Below are 25,275 nucleotides of genomic sequence, written 5' to 3' on the forward strand. Positions count from 1 at the left end.
TCAAAACTAATATCAAAAAATATCCTGATCATTTTAGGCATAAAAGAAAAATCGATAATTTTGACCCATACAATGTATTGGCTTTTGCTACAAATATACCCGTGCTACTTAAGACTGGTTTGGTGGTCCAGGGTCATATATTCATGTCAGGGCAGCCCTCTGACGCTAAAAAAAAATAAAAATAAAAAAATAAATAAAATAAATAATAACAATCCCGTGGCATTCCTCAGATCTCTTGTAAAGTACATAGAGGCATCTAGTGCCCATATAGTGCTATTGCTTTGACCTTTATGAACACTTCAACCCCTCTTCTACTTTCATTAGGCTATGTTAAAATTATTTTGAACATTTTATAACATGCTGAATGAGCTACATTGTGTAAATAATTGTATTATTGTTATATAATTGACCACCGAGGCCCTGTTGCATTTTTACTACACAATATATGAATAATTTTGGAGATGTAATCATTTTAAATCACTAAACATGTTGGGAAAATATATATTACAAATACTTGCACACTAACTAAATCTGTTTTAGAACTATTAGCTATGATAGACAACTAAGAAAATCAATATTTGACCCTGGAGTAGCACGGGTATATTTGTAGCAATAGGCAAACATACATTGTATTGGTCAAAATGATAGATTTTTCTTTTATACAAAGTACAGATCATGTTACATGAAGATATTTTGTAAATTTCCTTCCATAAATATATCAAAACTTCATTTTTTGATTAATAATATGCATAGCTAGGAACTTCATTTAGACAACTTTAAAGGCGATTTTCTCAGTATTTGGATTTTTTTGCACTCTCAAATTACAAATTTTTAAATAGTTGTATCTCAGCCAAATATTGTCCTATCCTAACAAACAATGCATCAATAGAAATCGTATTTATTCAGCTTTCAGATGATAACAATTGAACCTTATGACTGGTTTTGTGTTCCAGGGTCACATCCATATTTATTTCCTTCTGTTGATGTGATACAGTCTCAGCAACTATTAATGGTAATTTTACAATTTTTAGTAAAATTAACTATTTTATTTAATTGATTTATATTTTTAAAAAGGTTGTGTTAATTTTTATGTACACTAATGACACAAATTGTGTAACTGTAACACATTAGTGTGTAGAAAACTAGCAGGAATAAAAGTAACACAAAATATGTTGTCCTTACAGACAGAGAAGTGTGTTAAGAAGCAACACAGGTTGTGTTGTTTTCAACACATCCTTTTAGGAGTGTATGATTTATTTGTGATTGAACTGATTTATTTTAAAAGGTAAACGTAATATAAATATATAATGATGACCTCTAAACCGTACCAGAGATTGACATTTGTACCCTAAAAATAAATTATCAGGCAAATAATAATAACTTTTTTTTATAAACGCGATTTTTGGCCTTTTCTTTGTGAAAGAGTTGCTAAGTTTTGTAAAGAAAATCACCAATGCCCCTAGTGGCTGAATGTTCCAGTTTGAACAAAAAAAGGCTCCATCTCTCTGCCTTTAGGACCTCACAGCCTGGACGGTTTAGTTTAAACTTGAGAGCAACTTGGGGGAAACGACTCAAGTCGCACGTCTTCTGTCCGTTATTGTGGGGCAGGCGAATTAATTAAAATTATGATTTTGAAGGACTAAAACACCCACACCTTTTACCTGATAGTTAAAGGAATTTATTGCTTTAACAAACCGTTCCTGGTGGAAGAGAAGACCTAAAGTCTTAGGTGGGTTGAATGTCCTCCCAATAAGGTTCTGTTTTAGCTTGCTACATAGCTGACTTTTCAAATGAAGGCTAGCGTTTCACATTTTAGCAATCAAACCAATCTAGTTTTTACTTTATCCTCCGGTGTTTTATGGCAGTTATTATTAAGGTTAAAAAGGCGTCCTCGCTGCAGCAGTTCGTAAAATGTAGCTTGCTAATTGGCTACCAGCAGAATTAAAAGAGATTGTTTATACGCTACTGTGAAGAAAAGGTCCGTTAGAATTTAATTATGAAATTAAAACTCCAGTAATATGTTTTGGGTGTTTGTTGGAAGTGTTTTGTGTCGGTATGTAAAACTCATCATTGATATTAATTGGTGTAAACAAACCTGAAGTTGACAGCATTAGCGGGTTAGCCGAGTGCTAGCTAGCATTAAGGCTAATGCTAAACCGAAACCCGTGCAAGTTAACTTTCTCGTTAGTATGCTCCACTGACACTACCTTTCAACATTAAATCGGTAAAATATGTTATATTTTATAAATTATATGTAGGCTTGTTTAAAGCACTGCTAAATGATTGAATTATAGAATTTGTTTTTGCTTTCTCAAGTCCGGAGAGAGTTGCATTGGTGGGTGTTTTTCCTAGTCGAGCTCGGGGATGTGATCTGAGTAGCTTATCTCAAATTTTAGGCCTTAGATATTGTATGTCTGTAATATATACTCTTTGTGCATACAAGTATGTTTTAAATGATATAATTGTGCTTAATTATGTCTAGAAAAGTTTGATTCTTGAGTTTTTTTTCCTGAACAATTACTCTAACTACATTTTCTACAGCAGTATGTCAGTTTCAAATGTTAGCTAGAATGTTAAAAACGCATGCAACTGAATTTTTTCATGTGACATTTTGTGATTTTTATCTCTTTATAAAACCACTTGTAGTAATTGTATGTTTTGACCCTACAAATTATGTTTGTCTTTTGTTATACCATAGGTTAGGTTGTGTTTAATTGTAATAAAACGTTTAAAATGTTGCTTTTTGGTTATGATATGTTACAGCTATGGATCTGGAACGACAGAAGCGTAAGGAAGAAATTCAGAAAGCTTTGGGATTCATTCAGTAAGTGTGTAGATGTACTGCATAACTGCTTCCCTTTTACTCTGTTGATGTTTGTCATCTCAAAATTGCTAAATTTATTTCTTTTTTTTTGCCACAGGTCATCTTTGCCTTTCCCTGAACCTGAAGGTTATGAGGTGTGATTTATATGTAATATCTCTGAGGAAATAAATGGTTCCAATAAGATGATCCATATTTATTGTATTTCATGAGCTTGATTTAAATAGAAACTCTCTTGCTTTTTTCCCCCTTAGGCTTTCCTGACTCAGCTAGTTTGTAATTTGCTGGATGAAGGTAACGCAGTGTATCGCGATGGAGAGTGGAGGCAGGCAGCAGTCCATTACAGCGAGGGTGTGAATGTAGCTCGCTATGCTCAGTCGGAAGCACTGGTCATTCCCCCTGAGCTGTTAGAGAGCCTTTATGTGAACCGGGCAGCTGCTCATTATAGTCTGGTAAGTTGGATTTTTATTAGATAATTGGTTGGCTTTTAAATCTGTTATTGTAAACTGAGGATTTAATGGAATTCATCATGTGCAAATTATGTAGTAATACAGCAGTTAGTGTTGCAAAGACAATTTATGCAAATCTGAGTTCTCTTGTGTTTTATGTTTAGGGGGAGTATGAGCGGGGCGTCCAGGACTGTGATAGCGCACTGTGTGTGTCTGAGGGCAGTCGCAGGGCACTTTACAGGAAGGCACTTTGTCTGAGGGAGCTGGGCAGACTCAGAGAGGCTTATGAGTGTGGCACCGGATGCCTATTAACTGCCCCTCACGTATGTATAAGTAGAAGCAGTAGTACATTAGTCTTAAGTTTTATTATTTATACCATTCAAATGTTTGAAGTCAAAGTTTTTTTATTTATGGTTTTATTGAGCAAAGGTGCATTAAATTAATCAATAGTGACAGAATTAGCATTTATAATTTTCCAAAGGATTTAATTTTCAAATAAGTAGTGTTTTATTGAACTTTCTATTCAAAGAATCCTGAAAAATGTATCTTGATTTTCACAAAAATATTAAGCAGCACAATCGTTTTTAACATGGATTATAATATAATATTAGAATGATTTTTGAAGTATCATGTGGATACAAAAATAAAATAGAGTAATGACTGCTGAAGATTCGGCTTTACTATCATAGGAATAAGTTTTACAATATATAAAAATAGTAAACAGTTATTTTAAATTGTAACAAAAACTATATTTATTACTGCATGTTTGATCAAATTAATGTAGCTCAAGCGACTTCTCTTAAAAAACAGAATCAAATTGACTCCAAACTTTTGAATGATAGTGTATATAATTCTAAGATTTTTATTTTTTTTTTATTTTTTTTTTAAAGAAGTCTCTTTTAACCAAGTCTGAATTTATTTTATCCATTTTGAAATATTTTTACTATTTAAAATAACCTTTTTCTGTTTAATTATATTTTAAAATGTAATTTATTCCTGTGATTTCAAAGCTGGATTTTTAGCATCATTACTCTAGGCACATGATCCTTCAGAAATCGTTCTAAAATTCTGATTCGCAGCTTAATTTCTTCTTCTTCTTCTTCTTCTTCTTCTTCTTCTTCTTCTTATGTTAAAAACGGCTGAGTAGATTTATTTTAGGTTTCTTTGATGAATAGAAAGTTCGGAAGAATAGCGTTTATCTGAAACAGAAATCTTTTGTAACACTATAAATGTTTTTATCATCACTTTTGATCAATTTAAAGCATTCTTGCTAAAAAAAAGTATGTTTTTTTTCATCAAAGAATTCTGAAAAGAATGTACTCTGGTTGAAATATTGATGATGATAAAAAAAAATCTTGAACCACAAATCAGCAAATTTGAATGATTAATAGAATCATGTAAGACTGAAGATTTAAGTAGTGATGATGAAATTGTAGCTTTGATCACAAGAAAAATTGCTTTTGAAATAGAAAGGAGTTATTTTATATAGTAAAATTATTTCAAAATATTAATGTTTTTGCTGTATTTTGCTTCAAATAAATGCAAGCTTGGTAAGCAGAAGAGACTTCTTAAAAATTTAAAAATCTTACTGTTCAAAACTTTTGATTTGTAGTGTATATTATATGCATTTAGAGATTTGACTTGTCTTGCCAGTTCATGTAATGTTTAACTAACAAAACAATGGTTGTTTGCTTGCTTTATTTTATACAGGACCGGCAAGTCAGTGAGCTTGCACAGGATCTAGCTAACAAACTTGGTTTGAAGATCCGCAAAGCGTATGTCAGCCCTCAGGTTTGTCATTTAGATTGTTAGGTTAAGTTTAAATATTGATAATTTGCAGTTTGTTTAGTTGTACTCATCCTAACATATCACTACTTTTCATTTCAGCTTGATTCTACAACATCTGCAGCAGACAGCAATGGAGAAACTAATTCTCCTACAGGGGAGGCAAGTTTACAAAACCAGACCTTCCCTGTGTTGGTCATTAAGTTGTTTTATAAAATAAAAGCTATTTTGTAAATTGAGAGCTGCATGGTTTTAATTGCATTAACAAAATCTATGTTCTTTCTTTTCAGACTTCCTCAAATGGTCTTGAATCTCTGACTGATATTGGATCAGGTATATTATATAAATATTGGTGCTGTCAAAATTACTTAACAAAGGCAATTCACTTTTCCAGTTAAGCCTTAACATCATTTCATATTAAATCATGAAGCAGCGGCAACTCTTAAAGTAGCAGCAGCCACAAAAAAAAACTAATAACCAAGCTACTGTAATGTCAGTTATTCAAAGTACAAAAGAAACAAGAGGAAATCAGTAACTTTTGTAGCTCAGGATTCATGTATATTTAATGTAGTATTAATGTTTGATAACTTTATTCAATTTCCGTATATTTCCTACTTGCTGAAGGGCACAGGTAAAAAATTAGTTTATGTGAAGGCTTTCAAGTTCACTTAAATTTGTCATTTTAGTTTTTTTTTAGTTTTTTTTTTTAAGTCTAATAAATGTTAAAATTGTTTGCTCTAAATTATACCGTAATGTTGTGTGGCTGTAGTCAATGGTTAAATATTAGGAAAAAAAGAACAGTTCCTAGAGACATGAGTAATATTGGTATCAGTCATAAAAAATATTTAACAAATATTAAAAATACACGGTCTTTACGTTTTCTACATTAGTTTTAAGATTGAATGTAAAATAGCAATATAAAAGTGTTTTTAAAAACTGGAATTGATCGATTCATATTAGAAAAAATGTGTGATTAATTAAATTAATCGATTGACAGCACTAAAAACTATACATACACCAGTATTTAAAAATCTAATTAAAATATGAGTGCATTACTGAATATTCATTAAGCAAACATGAATTGGGTGATTCAGTGTTCTCATCTTTATCCCACAGATAGTGCCCAGTGCATCCCTGCTCCTCTGGCTACACCAATCCCAGTAAGTGATGACCCACAGATGCCCTCACTGAGCCCAGTTCTTTCCCAGGACATGCCAGAAAGCCCAAGCCAGGAGCCATCGGGGCGGGTGCCGTACTCTGTGCCTGTATCTGAACACATGGATGAATGTGTGATGAATGAAGACACCTCATGTCTGGACACATTGCTGGAAAGTATTCCCAAAGGAGCTGAGGTCAGCGTGGTGAGTAAAATAGAGAGCTGTAGGGAGGGACAGTGGGACATAGTTGCTTAATTACTGGATTGATCAATGCAAAGGTACTGATTTTCTTACCTCTCCATCAGAACCCTGTTCAAGGGGCCATTCCCACTAACCTACCAAACACTGCTGTGGGTTTGAGGCCTCCATACTCTCCAGGTCTCCCACCGTCCTCCGCTCAGCTTACGAATCCATATTTCAACTCTGCTGTCAGTTCGCTCCCCCCACTAGAGTCCTCCTCAGTTTTAGGTCAAAGCGAAGCCTCGTCCCAGACGATGGACTCTCTCGGCTCTTTTGGAGACGCTGCTGGGAAGGGGGGGTCTGGATCACTAAGCACAGGAGGACTGGATTCCCTCTCTGAGTACACACTTCCTGGTGAGTGTTTTAACTTCGAATGTCGGGCTGCCCTCGACTAAAGATTTTTGTTTATTGTAAGCATTAGTCGACTATTAGACGCACATTTATTAATAAACCATATAAATCACAAAAAAGAGCCTTTAATTGCCTACATGGCCTAATAAGCGCTGAAGCGCATGCGCAGCGCACCAGCAGATATAATAATTCTGAATATGTCAGGGAAAAACGGCAAGGAGACTCCATTGACCTTTTAATAATATATTGATGAACTAGTGCTTTCTTTGTTAAGAGGCGACAACACTGACTCTTGTCGTCTCCACAGTAGTGAATGTGCCTGTATGCATGTTTCATACGGATTACATAATCTGAGAATGTGTTTTCTATTTGAGTTAGTTCATTTAAAAGTAGACATTCACTCTCTATAGATATATTTTTATATCTGTAAAGAAAGTTCACAGAAATAATTCTAATATGCTGATTTATTATCAATTTTGAAAACAGTTTTTTGAAACCTGTGATACTTTTTTCAGGATTCTTGGATCAATAAAAGGTTAAAAATAACAGCATTTATTTAAAATAGAAAGGTTTTCTAATGGTGAGTTCACACCAGACGCGACTTGCGCGAATAAATCGCGCTATTCGTGCGTAGTTGGACGCTTGAACATTTAAGTTTACTCGCTTCATTCGCGCGTGACATTTACTTCACAACAGACGCAAATTCGCGTCATGGGAGGGGCGTCTTAAATTTACCAGATTGTCCGACCTCTTCACTCACTTTCTTTCATGCAAGATCCTTTTTATTCCTGTTTCTATAAAAGTACAAAGATGTATCGTACAGCTCCTAGTAACCACAGACAGCAACGGTGATTTTGTCCTCCATTGTTGTTTCGGATTTCTGCCTCCGCCACTACAGCCCCGGTCACACTAGACTTTGAGCATGCGAAATTCTAGTCATCGTGATATGCATCTAGTTCTTTTTTAAAAGTGAAATTCAGCAAATGACACTAATAATACATTTAAATGTAAAAACATAAAATCCACTACACTTTACCGCAGTCCTGCAGTTTTAAATGTTTAAATTTAAGGTTCTTTTCATTCAGCTAGAGGTCATGCTGTGACGTATTGATCTCCTGTTGGTCACACAGAGTCATGTGATGCGAATTCGTTGGTCAGAGTTCACCAAGTTTGAACTTTCAAACGCAGCAAAATGCGAAAATATTTCGCATGGGCTTGCGTTTCCGGTCTAACGCATTCGCATGTGTATGAATGGAAGTCAATGGCACGAAAAGTGCAGTGTGACCGCGCCTTACTAGAGCAAGCTCCTGATTGGTTAACGCGGCGCAAATTTTCGCCAAAGTTCAGATTTTTGAACTTGCGCGTAAGGCGCGTAAGGCACGGCAAACGCTCAATTCGCGCCGCTTCATTCGTGCTATTTGGGTGTTTCGCGCCACAGGATGGCTATTCGTGTCTTTGCATTGACTTAACGTGTAAATCACTCGCGCTTGCCGCTTCATTCGCGTCCGGTGTGAACGCACCATAACAATATACACTACTGTTCAAAAGTTTAAGTAATTTTGTTTTCTTTCTTTTTCGAAAGAAATTAATACTTTTATTCACCAAGGATGTGTTAAATTGATAAAAAGTGATAGAAACACATAGATTTACATTGTTGGAAAAGATTTATATTTTAAATAAATGCTGTTCTTTTTAACTTGTTGTTCATCAAAGAATCCTGATAAAAAAAATCACAGGTTCCAAAAAAATATTTGTCAGCACAACTTAGTTTCCAACATTGATAATTCTAATAATAAATTTAGCTTATAATAATGATTTCTGAAGGATCATGTGACACTTTAGACTGGAGTAACAGGTGATGAAATTTTAGCTTTGCATCACAGGAAAAAAATATATTTAAGTATATATAAAAAAACAGTTATTTGATATTATAATAACATTTTGCAATATTACTGTTTTTTTCTGTATTTCTGATAAAGTAAATGCAGCCTTGATGAGCGTAAGAGACTTCTTTGAAAAACATTACAAGTCTTACTGATCCCAAACTTTTGAGCGGCAGCGTACATGTTTCTGCGTGACTCCACTTCCTGTGGAATTTTTTTTCTGCGACTAATAAAATTTGTCGACCAAGCGTCTTCTCGTTGACTAATGGTTAGTTGACTATTAGGGTGCAGCCCTATTAGAATGTGATGCACACTACTATTCAAAACTGATTAAAAGTTACAGTAAAGACATTTAAAATGCTACAAAAATGTGCTGTTCTTTTGAAATTTCCATTCATTAAAGGAATCCTGTAGCCTGGCTATCACCAGACCACGTTATGACTTCGTCATGATTCGTGGTCTGGGAACCACATGTTCATTTTCTCGTATTTGAGGCGTGGTTTACGAATGCCCAGAGCCGTTTATTGGGCGATACGAATGTCTATCAAATGCGCTTGTGCGTAGCTCATAGCCAATCGTTTCAATTATCCCGGATGACGTATGTAGAGCGAACGCCAAAAGTTGCTCTTTTTTCAAAATAAACTTGCGTTCTAATGTCATTTGTCGCGTCGGGTCGCGCCGCTCGCGTCCAGTGTAGACACGAAAGATAACCAAAGAGTATAGAAGTACCACTCTTTGAGATAACTTTGCGTCTGCTGCCATGCTGGATCCTTCGGTGAGTCGCATAGAAGGCGTCATCGTCTTGCTGCTCCCTCCCCGTTCTGTGATTGGTTCCCTATCTTAGGTGAAAATTAGGTCCATGGTTTCCAGACTGACTAGAAGCGTGAATAAAATCGCGCTGCGCAAGGCAGTATGGGGACACCCAGGCTAGGAATCCTGAAAAAAAAAAAAAAAATGTTTCACAGTTTCTAAAAACATATTAAAGGAACACTCCACTTTTTTTGGAAATAGGCTCATTCTCCAACTCCCCCCGAGTTAATAAGTTGAGTTTTACCGTTTTGAAATCCATTCAGCTGTTCTCCTGTTCTGGCGATATCACTTTTAGCATAGCTTAGCATAGATCATTGAATCCTATTAGACCAATAGCATCACGTTCAAAAATGACCAACGAGTTTCGATATTTGTCCTATTTAAAACTTGACTCTTCTGTAGTTATATCGTGTACTAAGACCGGTGGGAATGCAAAGCGTCAAATTTCTAGGCTGATAAGATTAGGAACTACACTCCCATTCCGGCGTAATAGTCAAGGAAGTTTGTTGCCGTAATAAGGCTGAAGCAGGAGCAGTAATACCACGCAGCACATGTGCAAATGCTAAACTAGCTGGGAACTCATTTCTTATAATACTCCGCCTGCTTCGGCCATATTATAGCAGCAAACTTCCTTGACTATTACGCCGGAATGGGAGTGTAGTTCATAATCTTATCAGCCTAGAAACTCGCAGCTTTGCATTTCCACCGGTCTTAGTACACGATATAACTACAGAAGAGTCAAGTTTTAAATACAACAAATATGGAAACTCGTGGGGGGGGGAGTTGGAGAATGAGCCTATTTCCAAAAAAAGTGGAGTGTTCCTTTAATCACCACATCTGTGTCACATTGATAATAATTAAAAAAAAATTTAATGATTTCTGAGGGATTATGTGACCCTGAAGAATGGAGTAAATTCCACAAAAAAATTCAGCTTTGCCATAAGAAATTTAATTTTAAAATGTGTTAATATAAAAAACTATTTTTACATTGTAATAATATTTTACAATATTTTAAATAATATATAAAATGTCTTTTTATAACAATTTAATATGAATAACTCAATAGCTGTTTTAATCCCATTCATTTTCTTTTCTTAAATCTTAGGTGGACGAATCTCTCACAGCTTCATCCCCAGTTTGCGGAATCATAATACCACCAATGCAGTGAGTTTTAACTGTTCTGTACTTGTAAACTGCTCAGTTGAGCTCATTTTAGCTTAAATGTTTGTTAAAGATGGTTTGCTGTCACCTAGTCAGAGAATTGTTCTTGCTTCCAGCAGAATGGACCAGTTGGTACCAACCTTTCTCTGCTGTCACGAAACCCTCTGGCTGCCACACATGAGTTCAGACAGGCCTGCAATGCTTGTTACAGTCGCATAGGTACTGTACCTCTTAACTGTGTGACATGCAAAATAAGATGCATATCAGAACTATTTCTAAACATATTCTTCCTGTCTGAAAGAAGTTATTTTTTATTTTTTTCTAAATTAGGGCCACGGGTCATGGACTACCATTATCAACCTGATGCAGCGCATCGCTGTAAGAGGGATGTGCTGCTCTGTCGCCTCAAATCTTCAGATGACCCCACCTGGAAGAGGGTGCGACCCCGTCCTGCTCGGAATAACTTCCTTGGGGCGTTTGTTCTCTGCAAAGGTATGGCTCAGTATTTATTGAAGAATTATGGTAATTATGTACGGAATAGATGTGTTAAGAGTTAGATGTCTTATCAGTCAGCTAGAGTACTAATAATTCACTTGTTTTCTCGCATATGCATCGATCTTGAAATATGAATTTTTCAGTTTGTTTCGCCAAAAATAACTTTAAAATTATAAAAATAGTTTGGAAGGATTAGATCAGTTCTAGAATAAAAAATTTCCTGATAATTTACTCTTTGTCATCCAAGATGTTCATGCCTTCCTTTATTTAGTCAAACAGATATTAGGGTTTTTGAGGGAAAACATTCCAGGATTTTTCTCCATATAGTGGACTTCAGTGGAGACCAATGGGTTGATGGTCCAAATTGCAGTTTTAGTTGAAGTCTCAAAGGGCTCTACATGATCCCAGCCAAAGAAATAAGGGTCTTGACTTATCGTTTCGCTAAATATTTTCTAAAAAAAATAAAATAAAAAAAAAGCACAATTTATTTTTTTTAACCACAAATGCTTGTCTTGCAATAGCTCGACCTCACACATAATTATGCATGCTGCATTAAAACTGCAATTTGAACTTTAAACCTGTTGAAGTCTAGCCTGGCTAACGCCAAACCATGCCATGACAACGTCATGATTCATGGTCTGAGAACCACATGTTCATTTTCTCATATTTGAGGCGTGGTTTATGCCCAGAGCCGTTTATTGGGCGCTACGAATGTCTATCAAATGCGCCTGTGCGTAGCTCATAGCCAATCGTTTCAATTATACCGGATGACGTATGTAGAACTTGCGTTCTAAACTACTTAGAACACTGTCTAACACCGTGTCTACACCTGACGCGAGCAGCGCGGTGCGACGCGACAAAATACAATAGAACCTATTATGGTGTCTACACTGGATGCGGGGCGGCACGGCGTGACACGGCAAATCCCCGACAGCAATCTGCTGCCGCGTTCTATTAATGACGTGCTCACACAAAGTGATTTGCAACGGTCGCTTTGTTGCGTCCAGTGTAGACAGACTTTAGCTGTTGCGGCGCGGTGTAAGGCTGCATCGAAAGATAACTTTGGTCCATGGTTTCCAGGCTGCCTAGCAGCGTTAAGAAAATCTCGTTGCGCGCAAGGCAGCATGGGGAAACCCAGGCTAGTTGAAGTTGGCTAGAAAAATCCTGGAAGATTTTTCTCAAAAACTTCATTTCTTTTTTGACTGAAGAAAGAAAGACTTAAACATCTTGAATGACATAGGGGTGAGTTAATCAGGAATTTTTTATTCTGGAAGTGAACTAATCCTTTTGTGTTTCAGTAAAGTATTGTTCAATATTTAAAAATATATAAATAATAAACTGCTGTCACGCACAAATGAATATAGCCATAGTGTGGCATAATTCAAGTCCTGACAGCTCTCCCTCATAGACATGTGCCGCACTCTAATCTTTTATCTTTTCACTGGATTGTGCTTGCTTTTTCCGTTCTATCAGTAACTCTCATTGATGTTTTCAGAGTAGCTTTACAGGCATTTTATATTTAATCTTTCCTCAGGCCTGTTACTGGCTATCACATGAGCAGATGACAACTTTTTCATAATAGCGCTGTGTGTGGCCACTGCTACTAAAACATAAAATGCTTTCATATTATAAGTACTGCAGTTTTATTGGTATAATTGTTTATATGGGGGGGCAAAAGACATTTAAGGGGTCTTGGGATATGGGGGAAAAACTGGGAAAATAATTGTCATATCCAGAATCATTTTTTTTTATGTGACCCTGGACCACAAAACCAGTCATAAGGGGCAGTTGTTTGAAATTGAGATTCGTTGATGTATGGTTTGTTAGGATAGGACATATTTAGCCTAGATGCAACTATTTGAAAATGTGGACTCTTGAGTGTGCAAAAAAAAAAAAATCGCCTTTAAAGTTGTCCAAATTAAGTTCTTAGCAATGCATATTACTAATCAAAAGTTACATTTTGATATGTTAACCTTAGGAAATTTGCAAAATATCTTCATGGAACATAAACTTATATTATATCCTAATGATTTTTGGAATAAAAGAAAAATCTATCATTTTGACCCATACAGTGTATTGTTGGCTATTGCTACGAATATACCCGTGCTACTTATGACTGGTTTTGTGGTCCAATCTAGAATTTAATTTAATTTTATTGTGATTATCGCATTAAATCAAATTATTTTGAATTTGTACAATCAAAATTGGCAAGTCAAAAAGCTCTGAATTGTGAAATCAGTCAATTTGCTAAAAACTTCCTGACAATTTACTCACTCCCATGTGATCCAAGATGTTCATGTCTTTGTCTTCAGTTGCAAAGAAATTAATGTTTTTGAGGAAAACATTCCAGGATTTTTCTCCATATAGTGGACTTCAGTGGTGGCCTACAGGTTGAAGGTCCAAATTGCAGTTTCAAAGGCCTCTACATGATCCTAACCTTGCGTGACTTTTCCAACATGATTACGTAATGCGTGAAGATTTATTTATTTTTTTTTATTTATTTTTTTTTTTTAGTAAATGATTGATCCTTTTGCTAGATAAGACCCTTATTCCTCCACTGGGACAACGTGGAGCCCTTTGAAGGTGCATTGAAACTGCAGTTTGGACTTTCAACCCGTTGCCTTCCATGTAGTGAAGTCCACTACATGGAGAAAAATCCTGGAATGTTTTCCTCAAAAGCCTTAAATTTATAGTTTGATAATGGTTTCATTTAATAATTAAGCCCATTGATCAATTTGTCTTTGCAGAGGTACAAGAGCGTCAGGAGTGCCAGTATGGTGAAAACTGCACTTTTGCCTATTGTCAGGAGGAGATCGATGTTTGGACTCAAGAAAGGAAGGGAGCTCTGAGTCGTGAGCTTCTGTTTGACCCTCTGGGCACCAACGAACGACGGGCCCTCAGTGTCACCCGTCTCCTTCAGCTCCATATGGGCATGTTTATGTTCCTCTGTGAGGTAATGTGCACCTTCATATTTAATGCCTGTCTCACAGCTAGAAATGTTACATTCTTGTTTTGATATGTTGTCTAAGTGGTTATTTTGGCCTCTGGCTTCCTGTAGGAATGTTTTGACAGTAAGCCTCGTATCATTAGCAAGCGAAGCAAGGAGAATCTCGCTGTGTGTTCCAACCTCACTGCACGACATCCCTTTGATGATAACAAGTGAGTCTTTTTATCCCTTGCTGTATTGAGACTTGGATCACTTAAATGATTTCGCAGCACTCAAGTAGCCATCGCATCATATCCCTTCTTATATGTTTGTGTCTAACCGGACAGGTGCCTGGTGCATGTGGTTCGCTCAGCAAACGTGCGCTACAGTAAAGTACGCCCTCTTCACCCGCTCTGCCAGTTTGACGTGTGCCGCCATGAGGTGCGATATGGCTGCCAGCGGGAGGACAGTTGCTCCTTTGCACATTCAGTCATAGAACTCAAGTGTTGGGTGCTTCAGCAGGACACAGGTACATAAGACATGCTATAATAATGTTTGCATGAATGCACACTGCAGTTTGTTTTGCATTATAATCTTTAAAGGGATAGTTTACTCAAAAATGAAGATTCTGTCATTACTCACCCTCATGTCGTTCCAAACCCGTAAGACCTTTGTTCATCTTCGGGAACACAAATTAAGATATTTTTTTTATAAAATCCGAGAGGTTTTTCGCATTCTTTCATTGCATGATTCAGTTAAAATGCATTTAGAATAATCACATAATTCAAGATATGGGGACAGAAAATATATATATTTATATCATTTCATATAGTTAAAGGAGAAGTTCACTTCCAGAACAAAACTTTACAAATAATTTACTCACCCTCTTGTCTTTCAAGATGTTCATGTCTTTCTTTCTTCAGTCAATAAGAAATTGTTTGAGGAAAACATTTCAGGATTTCTCTCCATATAGTGGACTTCTGTGGTGCCTGCAAGTTTGAACTTCCAAAATGCAGCTTCAATACAGCTTCAAAGAGCTCTAAACAATCCCAGCTGAGGAAGAAGGGTCTTATCTAGTAAAACAATTGGTAATTTTCTTAACAAACTGACAATTTAAATACTTTTTAAACTCAAATGATTGTCTTTTCTGGCTCTGCGTGAACTTTTTTTCCCGACTTCAAAATCGTCCTACATTGCTGCAGAAGTACCGGCCCAGTGTTTACAAAGTGCAAAGATGATCCAAACACCCTTTACAAAAAAAGGTAAAACATTGATGTAGGACGATTTTGAAGTTGGAGAAGAAAATGAGATGGGAGTTTTTTTGACATACCCTAACTGTCTTGAACCGGATCACACAGAGTTCACATAGAGAGTTCACATTTTTTAGAAAATGACAGATTGTTTTGCTAGATAAGACCCTTCTTCCTCAGCTGGGATCATTTATAGCCCTTTGAAGCTGCATTGAAACTGCATTTTGGAAGTTTAAACTCGCTGGGCACGATTGAAGTCCAGTATATGGAGAGAAATCCTGAAATGTTCTTCTCAAAAAACATAATTTCTTATCGACTGAAGAAAGAAAGACATGAACGTGTTGGATGATTCATGCTGGGTACTCTAGTGAGCATGCAGCGAAGACTGACACAGAAGAGAAGAAATTGTTGAATGAAGTCATTATTTTTGCACACAAAGTATTCTTGTAGCTTTATAAAATTACAGTTGAATCACTGATGTCACATGGACTATTTTAGCAATGTTCTTACTGCTTTTTTCTGGGCCTTGAACTTGGTAGTTGCATTGCTGTCTAGCACGGTCAGAAAGCTCTTGAATTTCATCAAAAATATCTTAATTTGTGTTCTGAAGATGAACATAGGTTTAGTCTTACAGGTTTGTAATAATATGAAGGTGAGTAATTAATGACAGAATTTAAAAAAATCATCTTGACCTCAAATGTTTAAACAGTAGTGTAGGGCGTTACTGTCACTTTTGTGCAATTGTTTTGCCCTGTGCTCTGGTTCATTACTGTTACCATCGGTTACTCTTTAAAAACTGTTTTTGTTTGTGCTTATGTGTTGGGTCAGGTATTACCCATGAGGAGATGGTGCAGGAGTCTAAGAGACACTGGCACAGATTGGAACAGAATGCACAGCGTCAGAAGGTGAGGCTGAAAAACAACACTGTGCTGTCTCACAAATACTCATCTTTGTTGCAGTCTTGTCTTTGTATTTGATTGCTCCTGCAGCATATTAAATGTTAAGTCTTTCTTTTTTCACCCACCATCTTTAGCCCATGCTCGGGCCCCACCAGCCAAGCGGGAGCAGCAGTAACAGCAGTGCTGTCAGCAGTAGTTCTGTTGTCTCTGGAGGAGTTGTCAGTGGAGGAGGAGACGGCATCGGAGGTGGAAGCACAGGAGGAGGTGGAGGAGGACTTGTGGGATGCGGTCGAGGGCGTGGCTTGAATCTAAAAATGAAGTTTGTGTGCGGACAGTGTTGGAGGGAGGGCCAGGTCAACGAGCCAGACAAGTCCCTGAAGTATTGCACTGCCAAAGCCAGGCACAGGTTAGCTTCCCTTATTTAAGCAGGCATCATCTTACCACCAGGATGGACAGTATGTGCTCATTAAAAATTAACGTACCATTAATGTTTACTGGAACCGTTGTAATGTGACTGCTTTTATTGGACACAGTAGACAGCAGCTTTGCCTGAGGTCAATAATAATGGTATTTGGTGTAATATCCGGTGGAATTATGGTATAATGCTTCTTTCTTCTTTCCAGCTGGACAAAAGAGCGCAGGGTGTTGCTAGTGAAATCGTTTGAGAAGAAAAAGTGGGTGGTAGTGCGACCGCTGCCTTTTTCCCGTACCTACCCCCAACAATATGATGTAAGTCAGCCCTTTGTTGATTAAATTATTGTGACAGCAAACAGAAACTGTTTTCTGAGGTTCTTCAGACAAGCAGGTTTTAGTGTTGACACTGAGCAGCGGTGCTGTTTTCATGATCTGTTAAACATCACGCAATAGTGTAATATTTATGGTGATGGAAGTTATGGCTGTGGTTAATTATGAAGAAATACAGTTTCTTGTCTAAAGTTTCTATTAATAACAATTCAGCATATTATGTTGATCATTCTTTTCGGAAAGATGACAGGTTGAATACATATTTCCAGTAAATATATTAATATTATTGTAACTACTAGGGCTTGGCATTAGTACAGATTTCACAATTTGATTCTGATTCACAAAATATTGACAATTAGATTTCATGAGTTTTATGCAAACAAACATTAAATAATTAAGACATCACTAACAGGCAAAGATAAATTTAAAGGGACAGTTCACCCAAAAATGTAAGTTCTGTCATTACTCAACCTCTTGTAGTTCCAAACCCAAAAGACCTTTGTTCATCTTCAGAACACAAATTAAGATATTTTTGATGAAATCGAAGAGCTTTCTGACTCTTCATAGACAGCAACGCAACTACTATGTTCAAGACATAGAAAGGTAGTCTATGTGACATCAGCGGTTCAACCGTAATTTTAATGAAGGTACGAGAACTATTTTTGTGCCCAAAGATAATAAAAATAGCGACTTTATTCAACAGTTTCTTCTTTTCTTTGTAAGTCTCTGCCGTGTTCACAGGAGTACCACAATGTATGCTTGTTGCTGCTGACACAGGAGCAGGCTTTTTTTTTCTTTTCATTGTCAATTTCAGGATAAAATTGACAATTTCAACGCTGAGACATTTTCTTATAAAAAAGTAAGAAATCAAAACCTTTTGAGGTTAATGGATGACAGGCAGCCTTAAAATAATGTTTAGTGAAAATGTACAATTTTAGATGTATCATGAACCACCAAAAAGGCCACATCTTTAATGGTTCAGAAAGTGGAAACATTGCAGCCTCCCACACAGAGCTTTTTGGTCATTTTTAGTTCAATTTTAATGACACTGATTGTAAAAACATCTTTCGCGAGGGCTTTTGGACAGTGTTGCCAAGTCTGTGCTTTCCCCCGGAATTGGGCTACTTTAACACTGTTGCCGTGTGATATTTAGTCCCACCCCAAAACACAATTTTTACTGGGGCAATCCCCACCGAAACATGATGAGTTTTGTTATGAAAACCTGGAATCTGTGGCTTTAAACCAGAAAGAGTTGCCAGCAAACATAGTTCAAACTGTAAAAAGTTTAAATGTTTAGTTCACAAACAAAGGTTGTTTCCCATTTAATATGACTTTTAAATAAAATGGAAATTTTATTTAAATGTGGGGTGGTACGTGTGTGGCAAAACCTCTATGCATCTTTGGCTCATACGTTTTTGCATTTTTTTGACTATCTGTTTGTTTGCAGATGTGTGTTCATGTCATGAAACAGAAGAAGTGCCACTATATTGGGAACTGTTCTTTTGCACACAGTTTGGAGGAGCGAGATGTGTGGACCTACATGAAAAACAACAGCTGTGAGAATCCATTCTCTTAATTTCAACTGAATGATTTATAGCTTTTTCTTATATGCATTTTTTTGTGGGTGTGACTCAGTCATGTTTCCTTGATCCATTAATGCGTTTTAATACAAGCTGTGTATCTCTCTTTGCTCTCTAAGTGAGAGACATGCAGCAGATGTACGAGATGTGGCTTTCTTTGACCAATCAGAACCGGCGTGCAGACGGCACCTTAATGACTCCACCCCCAGAGGAAAAACAGATCGCCATGCCAACTGACTATTCTGAGTCAATGGTGGGTGGCTGCGGAAGAAAATTAATTGTTTGTGTGGTTAAAAGGTAGCCTGGAAAAATCCAGACCCTAATCTATTAAGATTATGGGTCTGGGATCGAGCAATGAAAACCTCCTAACTCGAGGGGCGGCACCAAGCATGCATTTGAAACTCTTAACTGCACGCAATTGGATAACGCCACGACCAATCACAACAATACACGCTTAGCTACCAGCAGAGCTAAATGATGTTTCATTAACAAAGTTCGGGAGAAGTGCGTCAGATGCTTAGCGTAAACATCACAAGTCAATCAGCGCCATAGGTTTAAATACAGCTGACTCACCTCAATTCACTCGATGGTTTATCAGCAAACCTCCACTACCCCATCTCATCACTCCGAGTTCTCACTACTCCTATTGGGGGGTAATGTATTCTGGGTTCGGGCCACTCCCGAGCTCGGAGCCCTTCACCGGACAGCACGCCAAACATGCACTACTATTCTCCGGCTAATTATATGTAAGCGTGAACTCGTGAACTGATAGATTAAACTCTTGCCGTATCCAGTCGGCAAAACAGCAAAAACGTCCTTCTTGCAGAGGAACGATTCGAGTTTTCGGTTTTCTGTTCCTCTTTTATATGAAAAGCCAAGTCTAACTCGTTCATTGTAGCGGCCAAAGCCGTTTCAAACAACTTGTTGTTCATCTGTAGCGACAGCGATCTTTCAAAGTTTACTATATGATTCGGACGTCGCAGTGCTGTCATCATCAGTTTAGCTCGCCTCTGGCCCGCCTACATCAGATACACCGATTTGATTGGTTCCCACAATTGCTTACGTATTGCAGTAACCTGCATCATTGCTCGATGCCAGAGTGTCTTGCAGAGACAATTCAAATTGTGCTCTCGCGAGACCTCTGGATTTCCAGGGTGGTTAAAAGGTTCATTTACCCAAAAATTCTAATTCGCTAACGATTTACTCACCCTCAAGGCATCCTAGGTGTTTATGACTTTCTTCTTTCAGTTAGATCCAAGCTTTATAGTGGTGGTGGGTGTTTCTGTTCAACAGTCCAAAAGCGCATTCACCCATGATAAAAAGTTCTCCACATGGCATTGGAGCCAAGTGGAGCACTTTTTATTATGGATTGATGCACTTTATTGGATTTCTTTTGGACTGCTGAACAGAAACACCCAACCACTGCCACTATAAATTTTGGAAGAGCCAGGATAATTTTTTAATATAACTCAGATTGGATTCGACTGAAAGAATAAAGTCATATAGATGCCTTGAGGGTAAGTAAATCATGGGCTAATTTTCATTTTTGGGTGAACTAACCCTTTAAAACATTACTCCACTTCCAAAATAAAAATTTCTTGATTATTTAATCACCCCCATGTCATCCAGGATGTTCAATGTCTTTCTTTAGTCGCAAAGAAATAGTTTTTTGAGGAATACATTCTAGGATTTTTCTCCATATAGTGGACTTCAATGGTGCTTAACAGATTGAATGTTAAAAATGCAGTTTCAGTGCAGCTTGGAAGGGCTCTACACGATCCCAGCCGAAGAATAGAGGTCTTATCTAGCGAAACAATTGGTTATATTCTAAAAAATCAAATGCTCAGCTTGTCTTGTGATGCGCATGCGTACTCTGTGCGCTCCGGTTCAATACAGTAAGGGTATGTCAGAAAACTCCCATCTAATTTTCTCCTCCAACTTCAAAATCATCCTGCATCGCTGCAAAGGTACTGACCCAGTGAACATGCAATGAGGGTCAAACACCCTTTTTTTTTTTTTTTCAAAAAAGGTAAAACAGCGATGTCAGGTGATTTTGAAGTTGGAAGAGAGAATGAGGTTTTTTTTTTTTTTTTTTTTTTAAATACCCTAACTGTTTTTAACTGGAGTGCGCATCGCAGAGCTAGACAAGACGGGCATGTGTGGTTAAAAAGTGTATAAATATATATATATTTTTTTTTTTTTAAAGAAAATGACCAATCGTTTCACTAGATAAGACCCTTATTCTTTGGCTGGGGTCATTTAGGGCCCTTTGCAACTGCATTTTTTGTGCTGAATCTGTTGAGCATTCTTAAAGTCCACTATATAGACCACTGTAATCCGACTGAAGAAAAAAGATGAGAATACTTGAAAGACATGGGAGTAAATGATGAGGACATTTTTATTCTAAAAGTGGGGTAATCCTTTAAGGCTGAAATGGTTGTTGTTTTTGAATTGTGTATATCCATGCTGTGTTTTTACAGGTTGGGCGACGGATGTCTGGCGGCGGAGGGGATCTGTGACCTGGCCCCTGAAATTGTGTGGTTACAGGCGGTCTGGATAAGTCTTCCTGTTCAGATGTCAGCTTCTAAAGGCGCCCTTTCCCACTCTTTCAGTGCCACTCTGGGAAGTACCAGGCTCTACTGCCCTTCAGGGCAGAGCGCCTGACTATAGGACTAACACAGCGATTGTTGCCACATACACACACACACACACACACACACACACACGCTTTTTCACCCATTATCAAACACATTCGCCCACTCACTGGCCTGACACTTCATGTAGTGTCATGTGAGTGAACACTGGTACTTTCACAGCTAACTCAAGTAAGGGCGGTTTGTTTTTACGTTCCCCAAACAGATTTCTGAGGAGTTCCCACAGTGCTTTTTAAACTGAAAAAACAAAACAGACTGGCTCCCCCCGTAATCAAATCAAAGCACCTGTCATGAAGGCCACTCATGTTTCAACCATGTGGCTTCAGTTACAAAAAGGTGCTTAACTCTGTTTTCCTGCCATATTGGTAGAAGAGTTTGAATGTACAGCCAAAAGTGTCCATTTACAAGAAATTTGAGATTTGTTCAGATGACGAATGTATTTGATACACCACGGCAATTAATAATGGACTAAGTAAAAGCCACCCTAACTTGCATAATGCCAGTCACAGATCTTGCACTGACATGCACTCTCATTCTTTTCCTTTTGCACTGAGTGACAGTTTGGCAGTGCTTGATAAAGAGGATAGAATGCACACATGGGCTGTTCGCAGCTTTCTATTTGGATTGAAAGTACACTTTGTATTATTTTCTTTTTTTCTTTGAGTGATTGGCGATTGGAATATGCTTCCGTGTTTGTTCATTCAAGCTATTAGATTGGGATTTGAAGATTTGCGTAACTTGTAACACCCATTAACATGCTACTAGGAGACTTGTTCGCCACACAACGCGGGCCAGTGCTCATTAGTTAAATGTACCGTTTATTGATTTCGTATTAAGAGCATGAACGGAGACGCATTACAAGGCAAAAGAGCTGTACTTGCCCTGCCTATGTGTAGTTATATTCATAATATACTGTCAAGACATGCAGTGCTACCCTTAGTATGCCTTGTCCTTACTTTAAGTGGACAAGATATATATATATAAATATATACACAAACACACACACACACACACACAACACAAATATATCGACTATATTGGCATACTACTAATGATTATTGATAACTTAGCAGTTAAGCTTAATTAAGTATAACCTTACCTTGTATTGATTACATAGAACTTCTTGTTATTGAGCTATGCTATATGACATGTATTGCTGATTAGATGGTTAGTGATTTTTTTTTTCTTATGAGCCATTCCAGAAGTGTCCGATCCGTGAGGATTAGATGAGAATTTGTTGCCACAAACTGCCTATAAGTGATATGGTAATTGAAGCACCCTGAGGTAGTTTGTTATAGAAAATTGCGATAAATTTCAGGGTTTAAATGACATGTGAAGGAGCAGATTTGGCTTGGTAACATATTCCAGTTTGTATGGAGATTGAGAGGGACGTTCTGGAGTGACCTAGTACGCTTTACCGAGGGATCATATTATTACTACTGCTATTATTATGATGATGACAGTGATGATAATGATTGCCATTATGACTACTTCTATCTTCCTATATGCTATTGATATATGTATATGTTAATTGCTATGTATAACACTTAAAATATATGTATCCATGTATGAATATAATACTTAACAGTGAATTATGTCTATGTATGCTTAGTGAGCTGTCCGGAATAGAGGAATTGCGATCCTAGGTTAGTTACCTTAGTTTCTTTGAACCTAAACACAATGGAAAGCAAGTGACACCGTTAACGTTAGGAGTGTCATGCTTTTGTAATTGTGTTTAAGTTAATTTTCTGAAACCTAGGATATCTTAAGAGGATTGGTTGTAGTGACTTTATGCCTTAGCAAATTCCCTCTACACCATGATTGAGTTTTGATTTGAGTGCTATACTGTGATGGACCACGAAGCATACATGGATATTTATGTTTGTCTGCATAGCGCCTTATACAATACATTTATATACAATTATAAATACCTTAACAAATAATCCTACTCTTTCAGTATAATGATATATATATATATACACATCGTTAGACAACTTGTTTAAAGAAATAGGGGAGGGAAGTGTATCGTAAATGTTCTCTGGTTGACAATGGAGACTGGTTTTGCACATCTTAGATATGGTAGAGCTAAGGTAGCATGCATAACCGTTGAGAACACAACCTGAGAGCGGAGAAGCTCAGTAAACAGTCTCTGTTGTTCAAACATGGGATGGAGTTTGCAATCATTCATATTCATATCAAAGGGTTAGTACTGCTGGCCATTGACTGTCTGAAGGCTGCAGTAATGGTCATTTACTCACCATCATCCTCATTCTCCATTTGAGTTTATTTTATTGCAGAACTGGAATGTTCTGGGCTCTCTGGACATTGAAAAACCTAGAAAGATTGCCCGTTTTAAAATGACCTTTGTGTTGCACACTTTCTAGATGAAGTGTAAAGCAGAAATACATTTGTCGTAATTCATGTTCAGCCTGAAAAGACAATGTTGGATTATATCGGTTGAGATGTTTCCGTTGAGATGGGTTTATTTTTCACCTGCTTAGATAACCAGTAAAAAAATCAGGGTTTTGAAAAAAAATGAAAAGGAAAACAACAATGCCTCTTTTTGTACTGTATTTTTACATTTGTTTGTTTTGTTTCTCCTTTTTCTCCCTGGTTGGAAGTGAAACATTGATCACAGTGGACCAAATCTCATGAAAGTGTTTAACAATAAATAGACTGTTTTAGAAAATGTGTCTGATTTTATTGGTTTCGACTTAGACAACCAGTCAAAAGTTTGTGAACAGTAAGGTTTTTAATGTTTCCTCTGCTCACCTGCATTTATTTGATCTGAAGTACAGCTAAAATATTTTTACTATTTAAAACAACTCTTTTTTTTCTCTTTTTTTTTTAAATTTGAATATATTGTAAAATGTAATTTATTCCTGTGATTTCAAAACTGAATTTTTATCATCACTCCAGTCACATGATCCTTCTGAAATCATTCTTATATTCTGATTTGCTGCTCAAAAAACAGTTGAAAATAGCAGAGTACAATTTTTTTTGATGAATAGAAAGTAAATCATAACATAATTTATTTTAATCTTTTGTGACATTATAAATATCTTTATTGTCACTTTTGATCAATTTAAAGCATCCTGCTAAACCAAAGTAATTTAAATAATTTTATAATTAAAAAAATCAAAATAAAAAAATTATACTGACTCCATGCTTTTGAATGGTATTTACAAAAGCTTTTTAATTCAGATAAATGCTGATCTTTGGATCTTTCTATTAATCAAAGAATGCTCAAAAAATGTAGGCTACTTAATTATTTTAAAATGCTACTACTACAAATATTAAAACATTGTCTTGAACAGCAAATTAGCATATTCGTATGATTTCTGAAAGATCATATGACACTGAAGACTGGAGAAATTATGCTGAAAATGTAGGTTTGATCAAAGGAATAAATTATATTTTAAAATATATTCAATTAGAAAGCAGTTGTTTTAAATAGTAAAAATATTTTAAAATTGTACGTCTTTAAATTAAATAAATGCAGGCATGGTAAGCAGAAGAAATTTCTTTAAAAAAAATGTAAAAATCTTGACTTGTGTATATTTTTATCCTATCAAATGCTCTCTATTAAGACAAGTCACCTCCCTCAAAACCTGACTAGCATGTAGACTACTACATATAGTATGCTTGGAGACATGCTGATACTTAACACCTGCATACATGAAGAATGCAGTTCGTCAAGTCAGTCGTCCTGAATAAAGGACATTTAATCTGTTATTCCTAAATCCTACACCGAAATTTAATTACTTTATTACGCTTCTACAGAAGTGAAATACTATCATATTTTAAAAACACGACTTACTGGCTAGAAAGTGAACGATACTGATAACGCAGCTGAACTGAATTTCTGCCCCCACTTTCATAACACTGACACGCAATGTTTTAGACTTAGATAACTTGTCTTCATTCCTATTGGCTCGCGGAGTGAATACATACACCTAGAATGACCAATAAACTACCGCGCCTCATTGAATATTAAACAACAGACGCACTGGAACGACGTTCATTGGTCAAAATCTTCATCCCTGTGGAAAAAGACAATTTGAGGCGGG

The 25,275-nt window shown here is 36.8% G+C and overlaps 1 protein-coding gene across 2 annotated transcripts; it reads left to right on the top strand.

The window, feature by feature from the left end:
- Window positions 1-1,527: 1,527 nt before the first annotated feature.
- Window positions 1,528-23,894, top strand: zc3h7bb (zinc finger CCCH-type containing 7Bb). 2 transcript variants are annotated; one of them, XM_073828308.1, is made up of 22 exons: window positions 1,528-1,729; window positions 2,764-2,824; window positions 2,922-2,958; window positions 3,076-3,273; window positions 3,435-3,593; window positions 4,981-5,061; window positions 5,158-5,217; window positions 5,346-5,388; window positions 6,172-6,416; window positions 6,518-6,806; window positions 10,602-10,660; window positions 10,774-10,876; window positions 10,988-11,149; window positions 13,900-14,105; window positions 14,211-14,311; window positions 14,426-14,607; window positions 16,157-16,233; window positions 16,362-16,633; window positions 16,851-16,956; window positions 18,419-18,527; window positions 18,671-18,804; window positions 21,032-23,894. In XM_073828308.1, the coding sequence occupies exons 2-22, from the start codon at window positions 2,766-2,768 to the stop codon at window positions 21,068-21,070; spliced, it is 2,721 nt and encodes a 906-aa protein (XP_073684409.1). In that variant the 5' UTR covers window positions 1,528-1,729; window positions 2,764-2,765; the 3' UTR covers window positions 21,071-23,894. The 2 variants fall into 2 exon arrangements, with proteins under 2 accessions (XP_073684409.1, XP_073684410.1); XM_073828309.1 differs by having other exon boundaries at window positions 10,777-10,876.
- The last annotated feature ends 1,381 nt before the right edge of the window (window positions 23,895-25,275 follow it).

Source organism: Garra rufa, chromosome 22 (assembly GCF_049309525.1).
Source record: "Garra rufa chromosome 22, GarRuf1.0, whole genome shotgun sequence".
Lineage (NCBI taxonomy): Eukaryota > Metazoa > Chordata > Actinopteri > Cypriniformes > Cyprinidae > Garra > Garra rufa.